This window comes from Adiantum capillus-veneris, chromosome 30, assembly GCF_014529385.1.
Source record: "Adiantum capillus-veneris isolate H3 chromosome 30, ASM1452938v2, whole genome shotgun sequence".
Classification (NCBI taxonomy): Eukaryota; Viridiplantae; Streptophyta; class Polypodiopsida; order Polypodiales; family Pteridaceae; genus Adiantum; species Adiantum capillus-veneris.
The window spans coordinates 33,975,004-33,998,883 of record NC_140960.1 but is presented as its reverse complement, the minus strand read 5'-3'; the positions used below and the strand labels follow the sequence as shown (position 1 = coordinate 33,998,883).

The 23,880-nt window shown below is 42.8% G+C and overlaps 1 protein-coding gene across 7 annotated transcripts in view; it reads right to left on the bottom strand.

Annotated features, from left to right (window-relative positions):
* Positions 1 to 238: 238 nt before the first annotated feature.
* The window catches only part of LOC147417776 (uncharacterized), a 35,299-nt gene continuing 11,657 nt past the window's right edge, over positions 239 to 23,880 (bottom strand). For 3 of the 7 annotated variants that reach the window (XM_086507325.1, XM_086507329.1, XM_086507330.1), the window contains exons 3-9: positions 23,536 to 23,585; positions 13,141 to 13,254; positions 12,731 to 12,809; positions 12,553 to 12,652; positions 12,301 to 12,350; positions 537 to 778; positions 239 to 455 (exon numbers count right to left, since the gene is read on the bottom strand). In XM_086507325.1, coding sequence (XP_086363451.1) covers positions 375 to 455; positions 537 to 778; positions 12,301 to 12,350; positions 12,553 to 12,652; positions 12,731 to 12,809; positions 13,141 to 13,254; positions 23,536 to 23,585 — 716 coding nt within the window. In that variant the 3' untranslated portion in view covers positions 239 to 374. Of the gene's footprint in view, positions 456 to 536; positions 787 to 12,300; positions 12,351 to 12,552; positions 12,653 to 12,730; positions 12,810 to 13,140; positions 13,255 to 23,535; positions 23,586 to 23,880 lie in introns of all 7 variants that reach the window. The other 4 variants (XM_086507327.1, XM_086507331.1, XM_086507326.1 and 1 more) reach the window with 3 other exon arrangements.

Genomic DNA, 23,880 nt, shown 5'->3' with positions numbered 1-23,880 from the left:
TGGGGTAGATTGCTTATCCCAATTCCCTCTGGGAGTGTCAGATCTTAAGTTCAAGACTTGTCCTATAGAACTTGTCTCTTCGGATGTTCCTACAACGTTAAAACCTCTGTTCGGATGTTCCTACAACGTTAAAACCTCTGTTCTTCTCTGATGCACAGACAAGCAAATAAAAGGGAGTTTGTTTCTAACACATGCAGACGTGCGCGCAAGTGGAGCCATACAAGCGCGCACACAGGAATTGTCGGAGAGAAATACCTTTTTGATATGGGAAAAAGTGTTAATACATCATAGAAGAGGGTCATCAGGATCATGAAGCCCCTCAGAAAACACAAAAAAATTGAATGAGAGAATACAAAGGGCCTTTGCCACAGGAGTTACTTTTCTTCAGGTTCATCATGTGAAGTATGACCTTTGTAGGTAAGAGCTCCCAGCAGAAGACTGGACAGATGAGAGGGCTGCACAAAGGCAGTAGAACTCCACTTAATCAGAAACTTGATTACAACAGCTTATACAATTTAATTGGCATAAACGGCTACCTTTGGAAGTCCGCGTTTCCAGTGAAAAATGAATGGATCCTTCCCATTTAAAAGGAATGCACTCTGCCTCCTCATGCAGCTTACACATTGAGGATACAACCTTTGGGCTGGGATCGTTGCCGCCTTCAAATTCAACTTTTTTGTCCACCAACTGTCTTCCTTCAGATTGAACAAATCCATCCAAAAGCCTCGTTTTCTCTGCTGCCGAAGAGCTTTCATGATCATATTAGGTGGGATGTGATCTGAAATACTGGCCACAATTCAAGGCATTACAAAACTAAGAATCTCTCTCTCTCTCTCTCTCTCTCTCTCTCTCTCTCTCTCTCTCTCTCTCAGCATCGACGGAGACTACAACAGAGGATTTGAGCCATACTATCTCGACATCTAGAGTACAGATGAGGATGGATCCATCACCCATTGTACCTTTCTCTTGTATTGGGCACCCATTGTATCAATGATCACACATATCCCACACAGTTCGAGCTAGTAGCACTGCTAGATTCATTTTAGTATTTCTTTTTTTGTACTCAGACACGGTACCAGATTCACAAGTTTGTAACGGATTGGTCTCATAGGTCGTTTTGGCCTTTTGAAGACGTTAATAACTTAATACATCATTTCATTTCATTTCTCTCTCTCTCTCTCTCTCTCTCTCTCTCTCTCTCTCTCTCTCTCTCTCTCTCTCTGGGATAGTTTCCTACGACGTTAAAACTCTCTTCTTCTTCTTCTTCTCTCTCTCACTCTCTGCACGAAAAGTGGCTGTATACGGTGTACAAAGAGACTGCTGGGGATGCTCATTGCTCAGGCTGAGTACACACTAGATGTGTGCCTGCGCGTCACGTTTGGGGACGGGCGGGCATGCATCATTTTGCGATGGCTGGCTTCAGCTTCTTCTCACTTTCCCAGAACAACGAGAAGGAGAGGGAGGAAGAAGAAGAGAATTTTGATTGTCATAAGAACAATCCAAATAGATATCAAAGATCTACTCGACGCCTCTCTCTCTCTCTCTCTCTCTCTCTCTCTCACACACACACACACACACACACACACACACACAGGTGTGTAAACAGCATCAAAAACCTATCACCCAGAGGATGGACAAGACAGGGAGGTACAAAGTGAGGGCTATGTGTACATCAAAGTGGTCTGTATAGATAATGTAAAATAAACCACTGGGGAGGTGCGTAGTACCATGTGATGTGTCCATGGTCCAGACTAAAAAGGGACTGAAGATCTAGCCCATGTCCAAAGAAAAGAGTGTCTACGCCTCTTCGCTGGCCTGGAGGAACCTGCTGAAGTACCCCGCTGGTTGCGAAGAGTATGCAGCAGCTCAGTCCAAGTAGCCGTCGAAGCAGCCGATGTAAGGGAAGACTACGAGACCAGAATGTGAGCACAAAGAGCCTTTCACATGGTCCAGAGAGTAATGCTACAGATCATAGTAAAAACTGCATCCTCGGAGAGAGGTCCAACTGATGGCCAGTATCTAGAATCATCTGTACGTGCCCGGTCTATATCCCAATGATGTAAGCATGAAGACCGTATCTGTCGGAGAGCCCTGAAGAAAGGTATGACCTTGGAAATCACAAGCCATGCAACTGCCCCCCACGTCACAAACCCACCCATTCTGATCAGAAAACAACAAACCGCCCTCCACACTGGTCGAGCTTACAGACAAACCCAGAAACGGTGCCTCTCATTAATCTCCGCCCAAGTGTCAACAGTGCTCAACACGCAATCCTGCATGCGCAATCATCCACATGAATAGCATATCTTGTGGCTGATCCTGATAGTCCAAATGCATGACCAAAATTGTCGCTGAAAAATCGGAGAAAATTTTCTAATCTCGCCATACCTGTGAGAAGTGGACGGTGAGGATGCCATCACGTCCTCAAAATGATCCTCCTCCCAAGGGATACAGTGGGAGGAGGATACAGTGTACTCAAAAAGGGAAAGAGGGTTCCCATCACTCTCTAGAGAAGGCCACTGCCACTCACCGGTCGTGAATCTGGCAAGGGAGACCACTGGTTGAGTCGGATTGGGGTGCCTCCTCTTCTGTGAAAACAAGGTCAACACAAGAACGCCTCCCCAAAGAGCCCACCACTCGAACAGGCTGCCAATGTGCATCTAGGTGCTGATCAAGAGCCACCTCACCCTGAGAAACTAATCTGATGTGATAGCCATGATGGCCAGTCTCTGCAATGCCAAACACGTAGTGTCCCATCGTGCACAACAATAGGGGGTCTAGAGTGACGGTGAAAATACCCCTACCATCCTTGACAAGAGGCTAAAACAGTCTGTTCCCCAATGTATCCATGCCAGTCAGAAGGAATAGCAGCATCAGTCTCTCATATGTGCAACAACCCCTCTGCCCCAACCAGGGAAGTGTCCGACCAACGACATGAAGATGTTTCTGGACCATCATCCCATCTAGCCCAATCAATCTGCATCTGGTCACCAAGCTGTCAGCTCCTCTGAATCTATCACATATGCGTTCCAAATAAGTGGCTGCCTCTGACCTCCTTCACACACAACAAGGTGGCTGCCAAATCAACGCAAGACGCGAATCTATCCAAATCTTGAAAAGCAGCACATGAAGGTTGACAAATGAGACATATCCGAAGGTGCGTATGTAAAGATGAATCTAATGGTCGAGCGCCAAGCAACATCGCTATCCATAGACCCAAAATGAGGAGAAGCTCATGACAAAGCATGGTATAAAAATTGCTTCCAAAGTTCAGCACCAAGAAACAAACCACGTACTATGAGCTTGGCAAGCAATGCCTTGCTTTGCATCTTTGGATCAATAATCCCCAAGCCTCCCTCCTCTTAAAACCGGCCTGTACACAACAGAGGGCGGTACTATTTCAATTACATGTTAACTTTACACAGAGCACTGAGAAGAAAAGAAAGCACAGAGGCGTCCAACGACTAGAATGCCACTGCGCACACAAAGACCGACACCCTACAGATCCCAAAGACTGGCACTGTCACAAGCAGATGACGTGGCATGACCACCCGGGTAGAGAGTACGGACAGAGGCTGATGTGGCATGCTAACGTGGCAGTTTGTACGGCCTTCCACAATTCACGCTGACAGCATGCTGACGTGGTAGACTATGGATTTTCCGCATATTGCGTTGGCTTCTTTTGCTGGCAGATTTTTGACCAGCTGCTTTTGGGATTATTTGCTTTTGAGTTAGAAGCTTTTGAGGCTCTGCGTTTGGGGCGTCCCTTGTAAGAATAAATAAGCCCCAGAGGCCTCACTCTTCACAGTATCTAGACGTAGAGTCTGAGAGCAGAGGACCCCTCGGGTGTTGCACTTTGCTCAAGCGTTAATATAATAAAGAAATACCGAAAGGGGCGCCAAGTTTTGAGGCCAATACCTCTGGGCATGGAACTATGCCGGGCCGTGTCGATCAAATTATAGATAAAGTTGTGAAGCATTTTAAGTGAATCTCTCGTGTGTCGTGTCGGATTCTGGACTTGGGGTGCCCAAGTCTGTGACAGTGGTATCAGAGCATCGGGCGTGTGCTTTTCTCAAAGCATACCGGTCCTATCAAAGAGGAGACAAAGCACTTGGGCACTTTGGAAATTGTTATTGAAAAATCTTCGTGCCCCGACCCCGGCACCGGTCCTATCAAAGAGGAGACATAGCACTTGGGTACTTTGGAAATTGTTATTGAGGAATCTTCGTGGACTGACCCCCAAACTTATTAGCGACTTCCACCCTTACTTTATCGCACATCAAGCACGCTCTCGTCTTCGTCGCTCCGTCTTACAGGGCATAAGTAATAAAGAATGCCAGATTACACATGGGTTCTAGTGGAGAATCTGACAAAGATGACATCTCTCGATGGGCAGGCAAAGAAAAGTTGAAACCCGACGCGGGGATTGAAGAGCAGAATGAAGAATAGGACAAATTTTCGACAAGGAAGTTTTCCAGAAGATCTTTAAAAATCCCTTCCAACGGTTGGGAATTTGGATATGCGGCAGAAGGCAAAGTTGATCCTCTCAACCAACTCTACACATTGACACGAACACATCTTATATCCAACAACTTTGAAAAATTAGGGTTTTAGCAGAAAATTTCAGTATGTGCGGAATTAATGTTTTTGGAAGCTCTTGCTATCTGTGCGCAGATAACTACTACGAGAGAGAGAGAGAGGAACATGCATATGAAAGCATTTGGAAGCATGGAGCCGAACATCGACTCGTTTGCAACGAGTGAACCATCTGCTTGAAATTTTGCCTGTTTTGCAGGTGAAATCGAGGATAACATGGCAAGGAATTTGCATCTGAAAGCAATCAAGAGCAACAAGAGCTCAGGAATGAATCCGTCAATTTAAGATAAAAATAATGAATTTTGTTTGAAATTTGAATGAATGATAATGTTGAAAGATTCTAGTGCATCAAAATTCCCATATGAATGAGATGATTGGATACTGTGGTGAGCGCATCAAGAGTTCCTACGGGATGAGATGGCTACATAGGGATCTAGGTACATCAAGACTTCTGGACGGATGAGATGACTAGATGATTGAAACATTGTAATCAGTATGAACTAAGTGTGTGATTTGTGGACTGCATGGAAATTCCCCAAGATAAATTTGATTTTACATATAAAATTAATGTTTTCTGGAAAAACTTGCTAGTTGTGTACAGATAACAAGTGAAAATCGAGAATGAGATAATTTTGGAGCAATAACAGCTCCCGAATGAACCTGATAACGGATCATGAATTTTGAATCATGAATGATTCAATGGAACTGTCGTGAGCGCATCAAGAGTTCTTGCAGGATAAAATGGCCACACAGCTAGAACTGAATGGTTGAACCACTCTGTTCAGTATGAACTCAGTGTGTGATCGATGGATTGGGATCCCCGGAAATGATTACTCGCACACGACAGTGCTTGAGTACGGATGGAATGATTGACCAAATGACTGCAGCATTTCAGTCTCGGAAATCTATGGACATGATCGCAATATGGGATTGATTAATCCGACATCCGTGAGATCCAAGATGGATCTAGATGGGATTACTAAATACGTTGCCAAGAATCATGGTCCTAGATTAGAACGGAATCCATGTACGTGATCGCAATATGGGATTAGCTAAATCGACATCAGTGAGGTCCGGTGCGGATCTAAATGCGATTGCTAAATACGTTGCCAGAAATCACGGTCCTAGATTTTATGTGATGTGACTGTTGTCTTCGTACAAGTGATGGATTTGTGTCATTTAGTGTGTTGGTACTTAAGAGTCAATGTCTACTAAACTGGTTTATGGCTTATGTCTGATTTTGCAGGCGTAAGCGAGGGCGATTACAATTCTTTCAAGAGGGGTTATGTCACAAACAAATGACATGGCATGATCACCCGGGTAGAGAGTACGGACAGAGGCTGACGTGGCTTTCCGAAATTCGTGCTGACAGCATGCTGACGTGGCAGCTTGTACAGCCTTCCGCAATTCACGCTAACAATATGATGACGTGGCAAACCGTACGGATTTTTTGCATATTGCATTGGTTGCTTTTGCTAGTAGATTTTTGACCAAGTTCTTTTGGGATTATTTGCTTTTGAATTAGAAGCTTTTGGGGCATCCCTTGTAAGAATAAATAAGTCTCAGGGGCCTCACTCTGCAAAGCATCTGGACGCAAAATCTAAGAGCAAAGGACCCCTCGAGTGTTGTGCTTTGTTGAGGCATTAATATAATAAAGAAATACCGAAAGGGGCGCCAAGTTTTGGGGCCATTACCTCTGGGCACGGACTACGCCGGGCCGTGTCAACTAAATTATAAAAATGTAATAAAGTTGTGAAGTATTTTAAGTGTTCTCTCGTGTGTCGTGTCGGATTCTCGACTCGGGGTGCCCAAGTTTGTGATGGGCACCCCTTTCAGTATTTCTTTATTCAAATAAGAACATATGATCCGGACACGTAGATCAAACTCTCACAAAGCTGTCCAAACCTGACGAGGGCTGCAATTGCAGGTTTTTGACCCAATTTCGGTAACATAACGACGCCAAAACCCAAGTAGGTCAAAAGCACATTCTAGGACGGATTCCCTCGCAATTTAGAAGCTTTCTGGTGAGCTGTAACAGAATTTCAGCACGCTGTAATTCTGTGTTTTGTCATTGTTAGGTGTCCGAAGCCTGTACACGCATCCCGAGGCTTTCTCGAGGCTCCCCTGGTGCTAATTTGCAGTTTAGCTACGAAACCCTAAACCTGCACAAAAACAAAGCAAGCTGTAATTCTCTGTATTGGATCGTTTTTAGCAGAGCGAACACGTCAACGCATGTCCCAAGGGCTCCCACACGCAATGGGACAATCCCCTTGTGCTTTGGACGAGGTTTCACGCGAGGAAACTCTCGATGGAACTGTGTGTACTTGTGGGGGATTAGCAACTAGCTAATCTGCTACCTGTTCAGAAGGCTCTTGCCTTGGCAAACGTGCATAAAACCCTCAGAACGTGCAAAGGGGAGAGAGATGCGCGAGAGCAAATCATCGCACTACATGAGACAAAGGAAAAGGCAAGCTTTTCATTAAAGCTGTGAACTTGCACCCACTAATCACACACACACTGTAGGTCAGTTATGAATAAATCTCAGCCTCCACTTCAATTTTGGGCGCTCCCTCTTGGGATGAGAGCCTCTGGAAGTGTGTGCTTACTTGCAGGTTTCTCTCCTACTGCCATGTGTCCAGTTTGCCTCTTTTGCGTTAATTCCCTAGTTTCAACCAATTTATAAAGTTGTGACTTGCCAAGTGGCCCAAATTCCATTTGGCACGCACATGCTTCCGTACTCATCAGAAAATTCAATGCTAACTGACTCGACCAGGCCCAAACTGACAGACCTAGATTTCCGATGTGAGAAACCCGTTCGGCTGTAGCCATTTCACACTGGCCATGTAATGTCCACTTGCACCTTTTCAAGGGTTCCGGAAAAAATAAGTAAAAATAAAATAAATAAAAATATGTAGTACATATTTAAAGAAGGCAACATGAAAAATACACCTCCTGGTGACACACCTCACCCTTGAAATATTGAAAGCGACCTCGCTTGCATGACAATAATAGATGCTGATATCTCCTAATATCACATATATTCTATGATGGGAATCAAGGATATACATGCTTCCGGAAATGTAGCGTTGGACGATTAGACAATCCCACCAACCTAGCTAACACACATATATCAAGCATAGAAGTCTTCTGATGTACTCTCAAGCACAAACTTCTCTAGCCAAATTCTGTATGGAAAGAGTAGGTACAATTGCTAAACTACTACTATGAGCATCATGAACCATGCTCTCACGTGGCTCCAGAGTCCAAAGAGCTACATCAAGTCACTGTGAATTCATCCGAAAGGCTTCAAGATATTGCAATAGCTGAGGTGAATCAACCAATTCAGACTCTTCCAATCATTAGCATCCAAAGGTGGATAGTTCTTGAGCTTCACCAAATAGCGTCTTGCAACCTTTCCTCTAACTTTCCTTATGTGTCAATATCTGTTCACGAACAAAAATCTCATCCAATTCTTGGACTTCGGGCTTTTCCTCATCACGCATATTCTCTCGCAAATCACCAATAAAGGGCCTTAGAAGGCTGACATGAAAAGAATTATGTATTTTCCAGCCTTGTGGTAGCTTCAACCTGTAAGCTACGTCGCTGATCTTTTCTAAAATCTGAAAAGGACCGTAATATCGCATGGTGAGCTTAGGAAACAAACGTTCCTTGCCTTTCCTTTTCCTTAACCTAGCCTTTTCAAAGCGCAAAAGGTATTCAATCACCAAGTGAAAATACAAGTTCACGACAGTGACGATCAGCAACTTTCTTTTGTATAGCATGAGTCTTCTCAAGAGCAATCTTTATCTTCCTGTATATTTCATCCATATCATGCACATATTTGTCTGCCTCAAATATCTTGTCCTTGGTTTGCAAAATGGGTGGGACTTTCTTCCCTCCGTCCACTATCTCGAATGGTGCCTTCCCTGTTGGTGTATGCACAGTGTTATTGTAAGCATGTTCAACGAATGGGAGATGGTGTTCCCAAGTTGCCTTATGCTCTGACACATAACATAGCAAATCTAGGACATTAATATTTGCCTCTTCTGACTGTCCATCAATTTGTGGATGAAACGAAGATGAGTACTCTAGCGCAGTTCCCAAGCTCTCAAACAATGCCTTCCAGAAAAGATTCCTTACAAACGTCAACATCTTGACGTAAAGCTGGCCAATAGAAGAATGCCTCAATCCCTTTCAGTGTCGCATCAATTCCATCATGCCCAGCATATGATGGAGCATGACTTTCCATCAAAACCTTTGGCCGTAACTGTTTAGTATCGCATAACTTTCCATACATCATGAGAAAGTCATTCTTAAGCATATAGTGCTCATGATGTTGCCCATCAACAAGCTGATCATAAATCCTTGCAAAATCTGAATCTTCAACATATTGTGTCTTCATTTCGTCTAGTTCACAATGGTACAGAATTGACGCTACCGAAATTTGGGGCTTTCGTGACAACGCATCAGCCACCCCGTTCTTTTTCCATTGCACATGCACAATCTGAAAATTCGAACATTAACAAGATGTTTGCCCATCGCATGTGTTTCTCAGTCAACTTCGTTTGTGTGAGAAAATATCGCAAGGTTTGATGATTCGTTTGGACAACAGAATCAGCCCCCAACAATTAGTGTTTCCAACTAGTGAGAGCGTGAATTACTGCCAGCAATTCCTTCTCATACTTGCAAGTTCCTTTCTGTCTTCAAAAGAATTATGCTCTCATATGCGACTACTAGGCCATTCTGCATTAGAATTGCACCAAGACTATGGCCACATGCATCAAATTGAACCACAGAAGGTTTCGAAAGATCTGGCAAAATGATTACCGAATCTCAAGTCAGCTTTTCTTTCAAGTGTTTAAAGGCTAAAATTCCCTTGGTTGTCCACTTGAAAGTAACTCCTTTTCCTTGCACTGCATGGAGTGGAGAAGCAATCCTCACAAATTTTCGGATGAACCTCTTGTAGTAGGTACATAAGCCTAGAAAGCTTCGAATGTCATGTACGGACTTCAAGTTTGGCCTTGACCTAATGGCTTCCACTTTGGTGGGATCCATGTGTACCCCATCCTTTGAAACAATGTGCCAAAAGAAGTGAATCTCTTCCAAAAGGAATTCACTCTTCTTTAATGGGTAGCCTGTTCTTGTGTAACTCATTGAAAATTGTGGTCAAGGGATCCCTATGCTCCTCTTCAGACTTTGAGTAGATACCCACGAAGTTTCTATCTGGACTAAATATTTTGTCCATCATTCTATTGAACGTGGCAAGAGCATTTGTGAGACCAAATGGCATGACAAGAAACTCACAGAGACCAAGTGTTGTTTTGAATGCAGTCTTATGGACATCTTCTGGCCTAATGCGTATCTGGTGGTACCCACTCTTTAGGTCTATCCTAGTAAACAGTGACGCTCCCTCAAGCCTATCAAGAATGTCATCTATCCTCGATATGGGGAACCTGTTCTTGATGATATTCTTATTCAAAGCGTGGTAGTCAATGCACATGCACCATAAACCATCCTTCTGCACTACTAGTACAGGCGAACAAAAAGGGGATGAGCTGGGCTGAATCAACCCCTTCTCTAAATGTTCGTTGACCTGACTCATAATCTCTTTCTGCTGGGCCGCATTAACCCTGTACGGTGGCCTATTCGGTGGACTAGAACCTGGCACAAGATTTATGGTATGATCCTCAGGTCTCTCAAAAGGTAACTCCCCTTGCAAAGAGTCCGAAAAACAATCACTAAAACCGCTCAGAAAAGTTGACCTTTCTTTATCTAAGGTAGACAAATTAGATACAACTTCAAGTACTTCTTTTGAAAAGATCAAGTACACAGAAAGATGATTCTTTATTACATATGAAATAGCAAAAGCAGAAACAACTGGAGCAGACTCGCCTTTAAGCTTTACATCAAGGACATGAGTCTTTCCTCTATGTACAAGGGTAATCTTTTCGTTGTAAGTATCCACCATAGCATGCAACCTGTAACACCATGGGATACCCATTTGCACATCACAGCCCTCAAGTGGCATAATATGAAATTCTTTTGCATCCACACAACTCTAAATGTGCAGACAAAGCTTCCCCAAAATGGGAGTAACAGGATCTGAATGACTTGGGCATGCCAAACCTGCTTCACTTGTCCGTCTTCTCAACTTTGATGCCAATTCTGGTAATATGAAATTTGCACGGGCTCTTGGATCAAAGAAAACCAATATTGTCTGGTCTCTAACTTTGCCCCAAGCTCTGCACAATTCCATGGCATCTATGTTTGGCTGGTCACCAACCATCTGGGACAAGTCCTACACTGGGCTTTGGCTTCTTTCCTTTATGCTTTGACTTGTCATCCTTATCCTATGACTTCTTTTGTGGGCATTCATTCGCAAAATGTCCCTCCTCTTCACAAATGTAGCATTTCTTGGCCTCTCTTAGAGCTTTCCTTTCTTCAAAAGATTCGCCAAAAAAATGCAAAATGCCTTTTCTGTCCTTGTCCTCGCCCAGAAGAAGGCTTAGATTGCTTCTTGGGCGTGTCAGTTTCATTAGTGGAGGGTTTCTTTGTGGGAGACACAGAAGGCTTTGCTGCAACATTGCCCTTGGCTGAAAACTGTTTCCCCTGGGACCCTCTCTTGTTGCTATTAAATCCATCGGAGTCTCCTTTCCACAGATTGCTGACCACTCTCGCATTCTCAATCAACTGCACCATATTCATGACAATGGTCTTGGTGCAATAGTCCCTAATTTTCTTGGGCAATCCATAGCATTACTTCTCAATCTGTTCTGACAATGGCACAAACCTATAGGAGGTTAGTGACAACACTGCGGCCCAGAACTGTTTATTGTACTCTTCAAGATTCGCACACTGTTTATCATTCAACTCATGCCATTCTGTCATCACATCCACTTCAAAAGTGTTTGTAAGCCATGCAGGTGCAAAAAGCTGTTTGAATTGGACCCATGTTGCAGGGGCTTGACCCTGATTCAACAATGCGGTCCACCCTTGAAGCGCATTCCCTTTCAAGAAAGTGGCATCCTTGCGTGTCTTTGAAGACTCTGTGAAGTTTCCTCCAGCATAAGCATAAGCTGCATCAAACTGTTGTATGAAGGTCAAAGCCTTCAGTTGATCCTTAGTTCTACCCGGATGACGGAAAATCAGTTTATAGAAGCTGGGAGGAGGAGGAGCTCAAGAGCACAAATGCAGTAGAAAGATGAATCTGCCCTAAAATGATGGACGTATAGATTCTAGAACAAGAGTGCCACAACAGCCTTAAGTGTGTTCATACACATCACTATCATAATATACTACTTTCATTTGCACTTCTCTCTAGGGCTTTCCTATATCTCAGCTACACAATAGAGGCTGTCTTATGTCTACAAGGATAGATGCTTGTTGCATGGCCAGGATATTGTTGATAAAGTATCGTCAACTATATCTCTAATCTTTGCATTCTGTATCATTTGTCAATTACTTGTAGCATTATGAGCTCAAGCTATATCTCAGCTACACAATAGAGGCTGTCTTATGTCTACAAGGATAGATGCTTTGTTGCATGGCCAGGATATTGTTGATATAGTATCATCGACTGTATCTCTAATCTTTGCATTCTGTATTATTTGTCAATTACTTGTGACATTATGAGCTCAAGCTAAAACATGGTAGCAAAACACACACACACCAAAAAAAAAAGAACACACAGCTTTGATCACTTACACATTTGACCGGGCTTGACACACACCCACTCAGCCAGGCGCCAAACACGTCTGCAAAAAGCAGAGCATACACACTCAAGTCTCACACTTACGCCCCCCCTTCCACACATACAAAAGAGAACCAACAGCAAACGACACTGTTTAAATATAACTTTTCTTTCTTTCTGGATATCGTCACCATTGAAATAAGAATACAAAGAGCTCTTTGTAGGAAGCTTGCAGTTTTCAGCAGCTTACACGAGCACAGACGCACCTTTGGCCAGACCTGCTCCCACAATGATGACATCCGTCTTTCAGAAAAGCCTTGCATATCTTTTGGCCCTGAACCGAGGAAGCTAATTTGGGCCCGGTTGCTGAAAAAAAAAGTTCCCTTATTGAAAGTGGAAATCAAGAATGAAGCTGAAGTATACTTTCACAGATCTAACAATCACCTCGTATTGAAATGTTTGCGAGTGCTCCTGGATGGCAAACATGACTTGGCATCAGATTGCAGAAGCGCCCCCCAAAAATCTGTACATAAGCAAATTTCTAGGTTCAAAGGCACCTCCAAAAAAAGAAGAAGCAAAGGAATCTATAGACACTGGAAGACAGACATTGAAACAGCCCCCGTCTATAAAGAAAACTCTGTCAAAACGTTTGAAATACATCATCCAGTGGTTCAACGATAAGAACAACCTTTATGTGGCTATAATGCTCGCAGTCAAAACTTAAAATTCTTGAGCCTCCTCCCAGAAGAAGAGCAAAATTCAACCCAGTGGATAACTAAGACACAGAAATACTCCTCTGACAACTGAGAAATACTACCAGTACCATGCGAAATTTATGACAGTAAGAAATGTACCTTAAACGCTGTGAGACCAACAATCATAGCGAAGGCAGCATCTTCCTTAGGTATCATGAAATCTTTAGGTCTACCAGGACCTTGTTTTAAATATTTCTGAGCAGCAAAGGCTACCTGCGAAAACCAAGACATGATCCAATGCATAATCTAACAAGCAGCAATAATCTTAACCTATCCCCGGATTTTAACGGCATGCTTCTGCAGGGTACCAGACTGTGCATCTCCAAATGTGTTAAAAATCTTTATCTTTGAACATGAAAACATCTACGTTTGTGTACATACATACATACATCAATATATATATATATATATATATATATATATATATATATATATATATATATATATATATATATATATATATATATATATATTGTGGTACTCCCACAGAGTCAGAACCCAATAACCTCCTTGAAGGCTGACTGAACAGCCAGTTCAGCATAACAAGATCTGTAACAATCTGTAACTGCCACTTCTTGGTAGCACCTGTAATGCCCTATTAATACAAGATGAAGCCCCTGCAATTGGCAAGTTGGTCTCGAGAGTTACTGTACTCTACATTGGTGGAGACGCGGGGTAAACGGATTAACACCTCTTAGTTTCTTCGCCCAATTCTTGACATTCTTGCTCCCCATCTGTAAGACCTAGCTACACTCCCCAAGGCAAACCGCTAGTTCTCTCCACTATGAGGAGGCACCCCAGAATTTGCTTCTGAAGACACTCAAATACCCTTAAAACACGTATCGTCTGCAGTCTCCAACATCCTGCTTCAAGTAAACAACACTAACCAATCTCTGATCAATTTCCTGCATGCAAGTCGGGCACGGAAAGTACGCCCTAAACCCTTCTTAGGCCAACCAACTGAAGATGTGGTTACATGGATTGATCACTTTGAGAATGTAGCTGGCTACCACCAGTGGTCTAAAGAAAGGAAGGCCATGGAAGTCCGTTGACTACTGGAGGGAAACACTGCAACCTTTTTGGTACACCAAACTGAGGGCAAATCCCTGTATGTCTGAGGAAATGAAGCTGTATTTTCTATGGGCTAGCCTACAGCACTACATGACCAGGGACCTACGTCATTTCATGAGGCTATTCAAATTACTCAGCGCATAGCAGGCAGTATGCAGTCTCATGTCTCCCCGGTGCTACCCAATGCCAACCAACCCTTACACATCAGGAATCCTCATGACCTCCCGACCCCAATGGACATACTTCATTATGGGATTTACCACCATGACATAGTCAAGGGAGGCCTAAACGCTTCTTCTGCAACACCTATAGACATGTACAAAGGCATTGCCAAAGATTAAGGGCCTGCAACTCGACACAGAGTACCCAAGTAAAAGTTGCTGACACTGCAGCCATAGCTTCTATCTCAGAAAACATTTAAGCGAATGGCTGGTGGAGGAGCACCATTTGCTATGTACTATTGCTGCATCTTACAGCCGCAAGGTGTGTTCAACCTTATTTCTCATCCATGACACATCCCAAGAAAAAATCAGGTCACAAATTGCTTGGCCTGCAAAGGGAAGCCTTGGCCCGAGCAAGTGCAGCATTCACTAGCTGCACAGTGAGGAGGCAACAGCGCGGTAGGCTGCATGCAACTGCAAAATGTCACAACCTTGGCGAGCACAGCAACAACAGGGTCCTACTCATAGGCGGGGGAAGCGAGAAGACAAAGGAGTGATGCGCGGCTAGTGTGACATAAAAATGAGTTTCGTAGCTCTGAAACCCTGCAACCTAAAGCATGCTAAATGTTTCGATGGGACGTCCGAAATGCGAAACTTGCTTCAAGTCACGAGGATCGCAGCTCTAAAACCCCGAACTGTTTCGGCAAAACAATCGCAACACGAAACTTATTGAAACAATTGAGGCTTTGAAGTTTAAACCTTTGCGACAAGAGCTTGTATTCAACTAGTTTTAGGCAATATTTAGCAACATAATGATACAAAAAATATTTCTGATGACACAAGCGAAAGAATAGATTTGGGATTTTTCTCATGCAAGAAAATTGAGATTTGCAAAAAAAAAAATTCCAAGCTTCCAACACAATGGGCGCTCGACCTCTCTATCTCTACCTTCCTTTGTCTCTCTCATTGTATACATGTCTAAGACTATTTGAGAGTGTACACATATGAAGAAATAAATAAATGTATATGTATGTGTGTGTGTCTGTGTGTACCTATACTTAAACATATGTATGTGCTTATGAATATAGATGTGAGTGTGCACTGTGTACACACACATACATATGCAGAGAGATACTAGCAAATTTGTGTAGACTTCCGACAGTTAGATAGAGCTTCTTCACCACTTCATGATTATCTTAGTTTCTGATGTATCATGTGGTTGTATGAATATTTTTCCACATGATATCATTGTATATCTTCGAGGATTTTTGTATATTTCTTGTATATGGCCATTTGGTCGATTTTATGTAATGCAAAGGGTCACAACTCACAAGCCCCACTTTTTGCTCCAAAAAAAAAAACACGCATATATATGAGTTATCGTCTATAAACTCCCATGTGTGCACATTTGCACATTTTCGCAACCCGGCACAAATTTCCAAACTTGACCTAAAAATCCACAATAAAGGGAACCCATTGCCCAACATTTCTCAAGAGATGTGCAAGCGCTAGAATTCAGCCCAGCGTTTTTGCCTTACATCAGCAAGCTTGGTGTTTTGCTCCCAGTTCCCAGATTTCAGCAGATCAGCCCAATGCTTTCAGAATTCAGTAGATGAGTCCAGCGTTTTCAGATTTCAGCCCTTTCCCTCTCTGGAACCGGCGGCCGGCCCAGATCTGCTAACACTAGTTTGTTGTCCATTCCAACCCGGTACTTTGGCAGCCCATTAAGCCTCTTCTCGGACATTCCTTCGCCGCATGGTTTGTACAAGCGCTTTGACAGATGTTATTACACTTTGGTGGGCATCCAACATGGCGAGCTTGTATGTCTAGGTTAGAGGAACGTGTCGGTCCAGTCCATTCGTCAAATGGGTCACAGAATTGTGAGTTATCGTCAGAAAACTCCCATGTGCGCACATTTGCACATTTTCTCGAGCCTGCACAAACTTCCTGACTTGACCCAAAAACCCACTATAAAGGGAATCCATTGCCCAGCATTTCTCAAGAGATGTGCAAGCGCTAGAATTTAGCCCAGTGTTTCTACCTTACATCTGCAAGCTTGGTGTTGTGCTCCCAATTCCCAGATTTCAGCAAATCAGCCCAATGCTTTCAGATTTCAGTAGATCAGTCTAGTGTTTTCAGATTTGAGCCCTTTCCCTCACCGGTGGATCTGCTAACGCAAGCTTGTACGTTGTAGGCCAGTACTTCGGCAGCCCATTGAGCCTCTTCTCGGCCATTCCCTCGCCGCATTGAGTGCTCCCATTGTTGCCCATCATTGGTGGCATCATCATCTGCGCTTTCAACCCTGCTTTGCGCAACAGATGTGCTGCGTTTTGCGTGCTAGATCTGCGTTTCTGCAGCCACCTTTCAGCCCTTGATTCCTCTCACGTCAAGAGCACAAATCAGCCCAAGATGCCCAAGATCTACCCCTTGGTGGCCATCAGCAACCCCTCATAGAGACGGATCCAAATGTGTATCAAATCTGTAACATTTAATGGCCTAGTAACTTGTGTGTAGCGGAAAATAGCATGAACATAGTGAGCATTTCATTAGAATAGATTCCTAATGAGAATAACAAGAGTGCTTGGGTGGAGGGAGCAACAAAAAGCATAACACCTAGTTAGATAGCATGAACAATACTTCAAAAGAGAGAGAAATTAAGAAATTGACAACAGTTGAGGACCGGATTTGTATGGAGCCGGTCCCCCCTCCAAAAGGCTTTGTATTATGGTTTCTCCCATCAAGAGAGATATTTTACAATACAATTTCTTGTGTTCCTTCAATACTAGATAGTGCAATGAAGATGGAAACTTCTTCATGCACTACGCAAAACACTTATCAAACACAACATCAATTCCCTCACGGTCTCAGACCCAAGACCTCACACACCTTCGAAGATGGTGAGAGCTAGCGGGGTATGAGAGTAGATTGAGAGGAAGGAGTATTCTTACGAGAAAGATGTACATCTCCTCACATAATCACTCATATTAGCATAGCTTAGCTTAGTAATTAGCATGGTAGAGGAGATGAGCATGCATTGAAGCTTGGCTCTTGGTTGGATCTAAGTTGCATTTATACGCCCGTATATTATAAATTGTACGTATAATACGGATTTATACGTTGTATATCCGTATTATACGCGCATATCCGAATAAAAAAGAGTTCGATCGAAGTATATTTCGATCGAAGTATATTTCGATCGAAATATACTTATAAAAAAAGAGGCGGCGCGGCAATTCGAACGACTGCTGCGATAGTGACTGCTAGAGATAGAGACAGTTGGTAGAGCTTTAGAGAGCAGTAGACAGCCAGCCCAGCACATCCAGAGCGAGCCACAGAGCAGGTAAATTTTCTTTAAGTGCTTTTTATGTTTTTTTTTGCAGTTAATTTGTTAACACTGTTGTTGTGGAGCTTTGCTCGCACCCAAGTGTTAATTTGTATTTTGTTTTTTGCTACCGCTGTTGCTGTGGAGCTTTGCTCACACCTCAGTGTTAGTTTGTAGGTTTAGACACCCGTCCTTGGCTGTGTTGATCCTCGTGACACACTGCAAGGGGGGTTAGACTTTAGACTCTTCGTCCTTGACTGTTGCTGACCTACGTGTCGCACTTCAGGGAGTGGCTTAGGTTGTACAATTAGACTTTCCGTCCCTGGTTGTTGCTGACCACCGAGTCGCACTACAGGGAGGAGTTAGCTATTACGCATCTTTTCTTCCTAGTTATTGCTGACCATTGCGTCGCACTATTGGAAGATTCGATTTTAAAAAAATAGATTCCTCGTCTTTGGTTGTTGCTGACCACCGTGTCGCACTGCAGGGAGAGGTTTAGGGTTGTCAAATCCATTGTCCTTGGTTGCTGCTGACCATTGTGTCGCACTCCAAGGAAATTGGATTCAATAGATTCCTCGTCTCTGGTTTTTGTTGACCATCGTGTCGCACTACAGGGAGAGGTTTAGGATTTTTATATCCATTGTCCTTGGTTACTGCTGACCATCGTGTCGCACTCCAAGAAAATTGGATTCAATAGATTCCTCGTCTCTAGTTGCTGCTTACCATCGTGTCGCACTGCAGGGAGAGATTTAGGATTTTTATATCCACCGTCCTTGGTTGCTGCTGACCATCATGTCGCACTCCAAGGAGATTGGATTCAATAGATTCCTCGTCTCTGGTTGCTGCTGACCATCGTGTCGCACTGCAGGGAGAGGTTTAGGATTTTTAAATCCATCGTTCTTGGTTGTTATTGACCATCGCGTCGCACTGCAAGGAGATTGGATTTAATGAATTCTTCGTCTTTGGTTGCTACTGACCATGTGTCACACTGCAAGGAGAAGATATATATTATACATTCTTCAATCTTGAATGCTTTAACCATCGCGTCTTTCATTACTGTTGTTATTATGATGCATGAAATGTTTAGATCTTTCATTACTGGAGGTTATTATTGGCCATGAAATGCTTTTGTTTAGATTTATTAACAATCATATACGTCAAATTTTATCTATTCTGGATTTACCTTACTTATTTCCTTCATGTATTTTCAGGCTTCAGTCATGGTAGAGACAAAGTTAACGCGTCAGCATTGCAAAATTATTAGTGATGCTCTTATTTTGTCTCTCTATGGAGCTTCAGAAGATCATTTGCGACGAGCATTTGATCCACTGCAGGCAAAGTTCGATGATTTTGTGATCGAACTTGTGGAACATTGCTGACTGAAGCTGTGCAGTGCATTCCCAGTTTCGTTTGACCCAGCTCTACGCACTAATGGAGTGATGCATAACATAGTAAAGCAATTATTAGGCCAGATCACTAGAAGTTTTGAAAGTATGGTTCATCCAGAAATCAAAACCACGAATGCAGCTTGTAGCATAGCTACATTCAGAATTGAAGAGCAAAGATAAGATCGAAGGCTCTTCAAAACGTCCTAGGACAGAAGAGGATGTACCTCCTTCATCAGGTGCTCAGTCGTCCGCTGTAAACCTGGATGATACGATGTGTCCTCCTGTCCTACACTTACTTGGGGAGCATTCCATCTTTCACTTGCAAGCACCCCAATTAGATGAAGGACGTTTTGCAAATGTGAAACAAGTATCAGTGGCTCATCCTCTCTTCAAAGATCCCGTCTATGCGGCGAAGATATACAAAGACCAAATAGGAAGCAAGCCGACATTGCAGATCGTGCTAGAGGAGGCAACTGCTACAACTGTTCAACATTGTGGCATGATATTGCCCCGTGCTCTTGTTCAGTATAGCAAAATACCTATGTTGATCTTCAAGCTTTGGAATGGAGGTCATCTTGAGCAGTGGATTCAGGCATGTCATCATGATGGAAGCAAGCCTGCAATCAGAGAGTTCCAACACACATCTGGAACTGCACAACAGTTTACAGACAACATTTTGCCAATATGCAATGCTCTTCTACAGACGATTAAATTCGTGCCTATACACGAATTTATTCACAATGATCTACACACTAGAAATATTCTACTCCATTTTGGCGAGCGAGGAGTGTATGCTGGCATTGCGGACTGGGAGAAAGTACACCATCAAACACTTTGGCAACATTTCCCAAGCTGCCAAATCTCACCCCTCAATGTAGAGCTCAATTTGAGTGAGATTATCCATGGACTGCCCCTGAAAATATCAGCACCAATCCTCCTCCGTTCACCAAGGCATCTGATATATATAGTCTCTCCTATATTCTTAGACGCTTGCTTGCATGTATTCCAGAGCCCGCCGAAGTTCTCAAGCGCGAATTTTTGCGCAATGTAAATAAACATCTTGCTAGTGGAAAATCTCCAAAACCATCAGATAGACCTAAGATATGGGATTTAAGCCTTTGTTTGAATGGAAGCCATAATGTTGGCTATCATATTGTAACCGAATCTGGCTTGAGACCTATTGATGATTAAACCAGTAATCAACTTTTTTGGCATTAATGGTCACGTGTGCAATGTGTGGTGTCACGTGTGCAATGTTTTTAAAGTTCTTCAAGTTGAAGTTTCAAAGTACTTCAAGTTAGATCGCTCAATTCTTTAAACCATCTCTCTTTTTCAAGTGCTAAAACTTGCCTCGCTAAAGTTTATTATTTTGCATTTCAGTTATGGAACATATTGCTCCCGACCAGAACGCACAGCAGCCTAATGATCCTTTGCTTAATCATGCATTGGCTCAACAAATTTACAAAGAGGAAGAGATTCGGGTGGCTCAAGGCGATCTCAATGCTTTGGCTGCAACCCAACAAGACGAATCAGAGCTTCAAGGGGAGCCACTGAATTACAGGCAATGCAGACAGTTATGCCCGAATCACTTCGTACGCAACACATTATTTCGAGTCAGTGAAAATGCTAAGGCTACTGCTCCCTTGAAGGTTTCAGATCTGCAACACACTGTCCTCGCACGAAATATCCTTGCAAGATTTATCCAAGTGTACAGATCGCCACCAAATAATAATCAAGTGGCAATTTACTTTTGTGCAACAATGTTATTGCTACTATGTATTGCGGCTCAAAGTTGATTGGAACGATCATCCCACTACAGGAGATGTTGGGAAAGGGCGCCCAGCCGAGAAGATTCATGCACGGGAAGCTAATCAAGAAGACCCTCCTCGCAAGAGAGGTTACACATATTTGCCCGAAGAAACTGCAGTTATCGAGCAGCTTGCAACCCAAGGCGTGGATTTGGCAAGTCAAGGAGAGACCCCAGCCATGTTACGCGCTCGTATAGCTGAGCTAGAAATAAAGTTTGCATGGTACGAGGCAAGGTATGGGCCTGTGCCCGAAGAAGAGATGGGCAATGCCGGCGCAAGTGATTCAGCTGGCACTTCAGAATTTCATGTATCTTATCTCTTTGGAGAACAAGCCCATGATTTAAATTAAATCTCCCAAACAATGCATAGCTCTTTTTGTATCTTAAATCTCCAGATTAGTAATTAAAACCTCTTTTTGATATGTAAATCTCTGTTTGTTGGAACAAATAGACGTGACAGATGTTATTGCAATTGTGTAAGTTATATTGCAATTGTAAGTTGTGCAATTGTGTTGTTACAATGAGAGAGACAGAGAGAGAGAGAGAGAGAGAGAGAGAGAGAGAGAGAGAGAGAGAGAGAGAGAGAAGGTATGGATTGTAAAGCTAAACTCCACACAATTTTCGCATTGCAAAATTAATTGAGAATATAGTACAAACTTTACAGCTCATCCGTCCCCTCAATCACAGGCACCATGTCATCAATTTCTTCGACATCTGAACATTCCGGATCAATATCTTCCGGGTTCCATTCCATTTCATCATCAGAGTTGAGCTCATTTGCAACTGCTTCGTGTATTTGGAAGCGCCCAAAACTTTCTTCTGTGGCACGTGTGGCTAACTTCGCGGGCTTATGCATAAGTCGCATGTTACAAAAGACATACACCAAGTCCGCAGCTCGTTTAGGACTTAATCAATTTCGTTTTTTAGTATGCACGAAAGCGAATGAAGACCAGTTTCTTTCACAACTACCACTTGAGGCGGCAACAGACAATACTCTCACAGCCACATGTTGAAGTTCCACTTTTTCTCCACCGTACTCTTTCCACCAAACTGGTGCGCTCATCGTCTTGATAGCATCTATATGCCAAGGATCCCCAAACATTCCCTCTCTACTAGTGTATGCCGTCTTCTGTGTGTATGCCACCTGTCCATCCACATTGCCTAATAGTTGAGCACACACTTTCTTGAAATCACTGATCACTTCATTGTTTGAAGATTGCTCATGCATATGGAACTTGGGATCCAAGACAAAACCTGCTCCATGTAAAGGAGTATGCAACTGCTCCCATCGTCTTTTGACAAATGTCATCATCATGGCTTTCTCTTTTCCTGCATAAGATGTACTATCTTTTAACTTGCGAGTGGCTTCATGCATGTACCAGTAAACCCGTCCAAAGATAAAGGCTTCTTTGTCCACTAATCGTATCAGATGAGTGTAAGGTTCTGTGACAGTAACTATTTTGTCTACATTTCTCCAAAAAACAGGAGAGTTTACAAGCTGATAGCATTTGGAAGCAACAGGTTCATACTTGGGATATTTATCAAGCCAAATGTCCCATCTTCTATCTGCCACTGTTTCAACAAGGGCTGCTTTTACCTGCTGCGGTGTGGAGAGAACGTAATATGCTGTCGCAAAGCGGGTCACACAAAAAATCTGTAAAGTTTTTGTTGGCGACTTTGTTCTAAACAAAGCGTAAGAAAATGAATGCTCTCTTATAAACTTCACCAAGTGGTTTGCATCTAGAAGAGTTTGTTTAATAGAAGAAACTTTTCCAAAGTCCTTTAAAAGCAAATTCAAAGTGTGAGCAGCACATGGAACCCATGTAATCTCTGGATACTTTGCTTCAATTGCTTTTCCAGCTGCTTTGTAGTTAAATGCATTATCTGTGACAATGGCTGTCACATATTTAGGTCCCCCTGCTCTTCTAATCGAACGCTCATAAACACCAGCAAGATATCCACTAGTTTTTTCTTTCAGGGATGTATCGATCGCTTCAAGAAAGATGGCACCTCTTGGACAAATCAACATCACATTAATCAATGGTTTCTTCTGGCAATTTGTCCAACCATCTAGAGCAATTGTGCATCCATACGCCGGCACAAAATCAAGAGTTGTGCGCTGTAAAATATTCTCTGATGCTGTTTTTACTTTATCTAAATATTTTGTACACATCTTATTATAATCAGGAACCACAAAACCCTTCTTCGCCGTGCTCATTAAAGCATCTTTGAAGATAGGATTTCGAATGACATTAAAAGGAATTCCACATGCAACAAATGGAGTTCAAGCAGCCATTGTTTCTCAAATGCCTGTTGCAAAGTAGGATCACTTGGTGCAAATTCTCCTCCAGTCCATGCTTCACTTCGGCTTATGTTAGCAGTTGAGCTTCCGGTAGGATTAGAGCTACAATTCCCAGCAAAGGATGAATGGCACCCTCCTTGACTTGTTCCTTGACCTGTAGTAGGGGTCGAGTGAGGGTTTTGATCATTCTCGAGCGTCATCTCGATGTCCCTAGCCATGGATGGAGCCATCATTTTGGGACCTCCCTTTTTTTTGTCCTCAAGAATTCTCTTTGCCTTGAGCGTCCACTCGAGAAATTTTTCAGCAATACCTTTTGGGGGATATTTGCAAGCTAACACGTTTCCAGGGATTTTGAAAACATATTCTTTTATCCTATGAGCATTTCCATTAAAATTATGGCCACAAGTCTTACACCTCAGCTTTGATGTATTCTTCCCACTAACCAATTCATCTACGTAGTTCAACTCGTATCCTTTCACCGTCTTCTTCAGATCTGCAAACTCAAACAGAACTAGTTACTAAACGCACATCTAAAATCAAACTCTTAATACCATTTACATTACTCTATTCATCAACGTTTTCAACTTCTTTAAATTATAAATACCAAAAATAATTTTTTTAAGTGTGAGCTTTCACTTTACACATGAATCATAATAAATAAATCGCTTAATCTATCTCAATAACTTTCAAGTGTGAGTAAACTCTACACAAAGCAAGATATTTTTAAAAGACCTATCTAAATTGCCTCCAAGTGTGAGTGTAACTCTACACATGGCAAGCAATCAAAA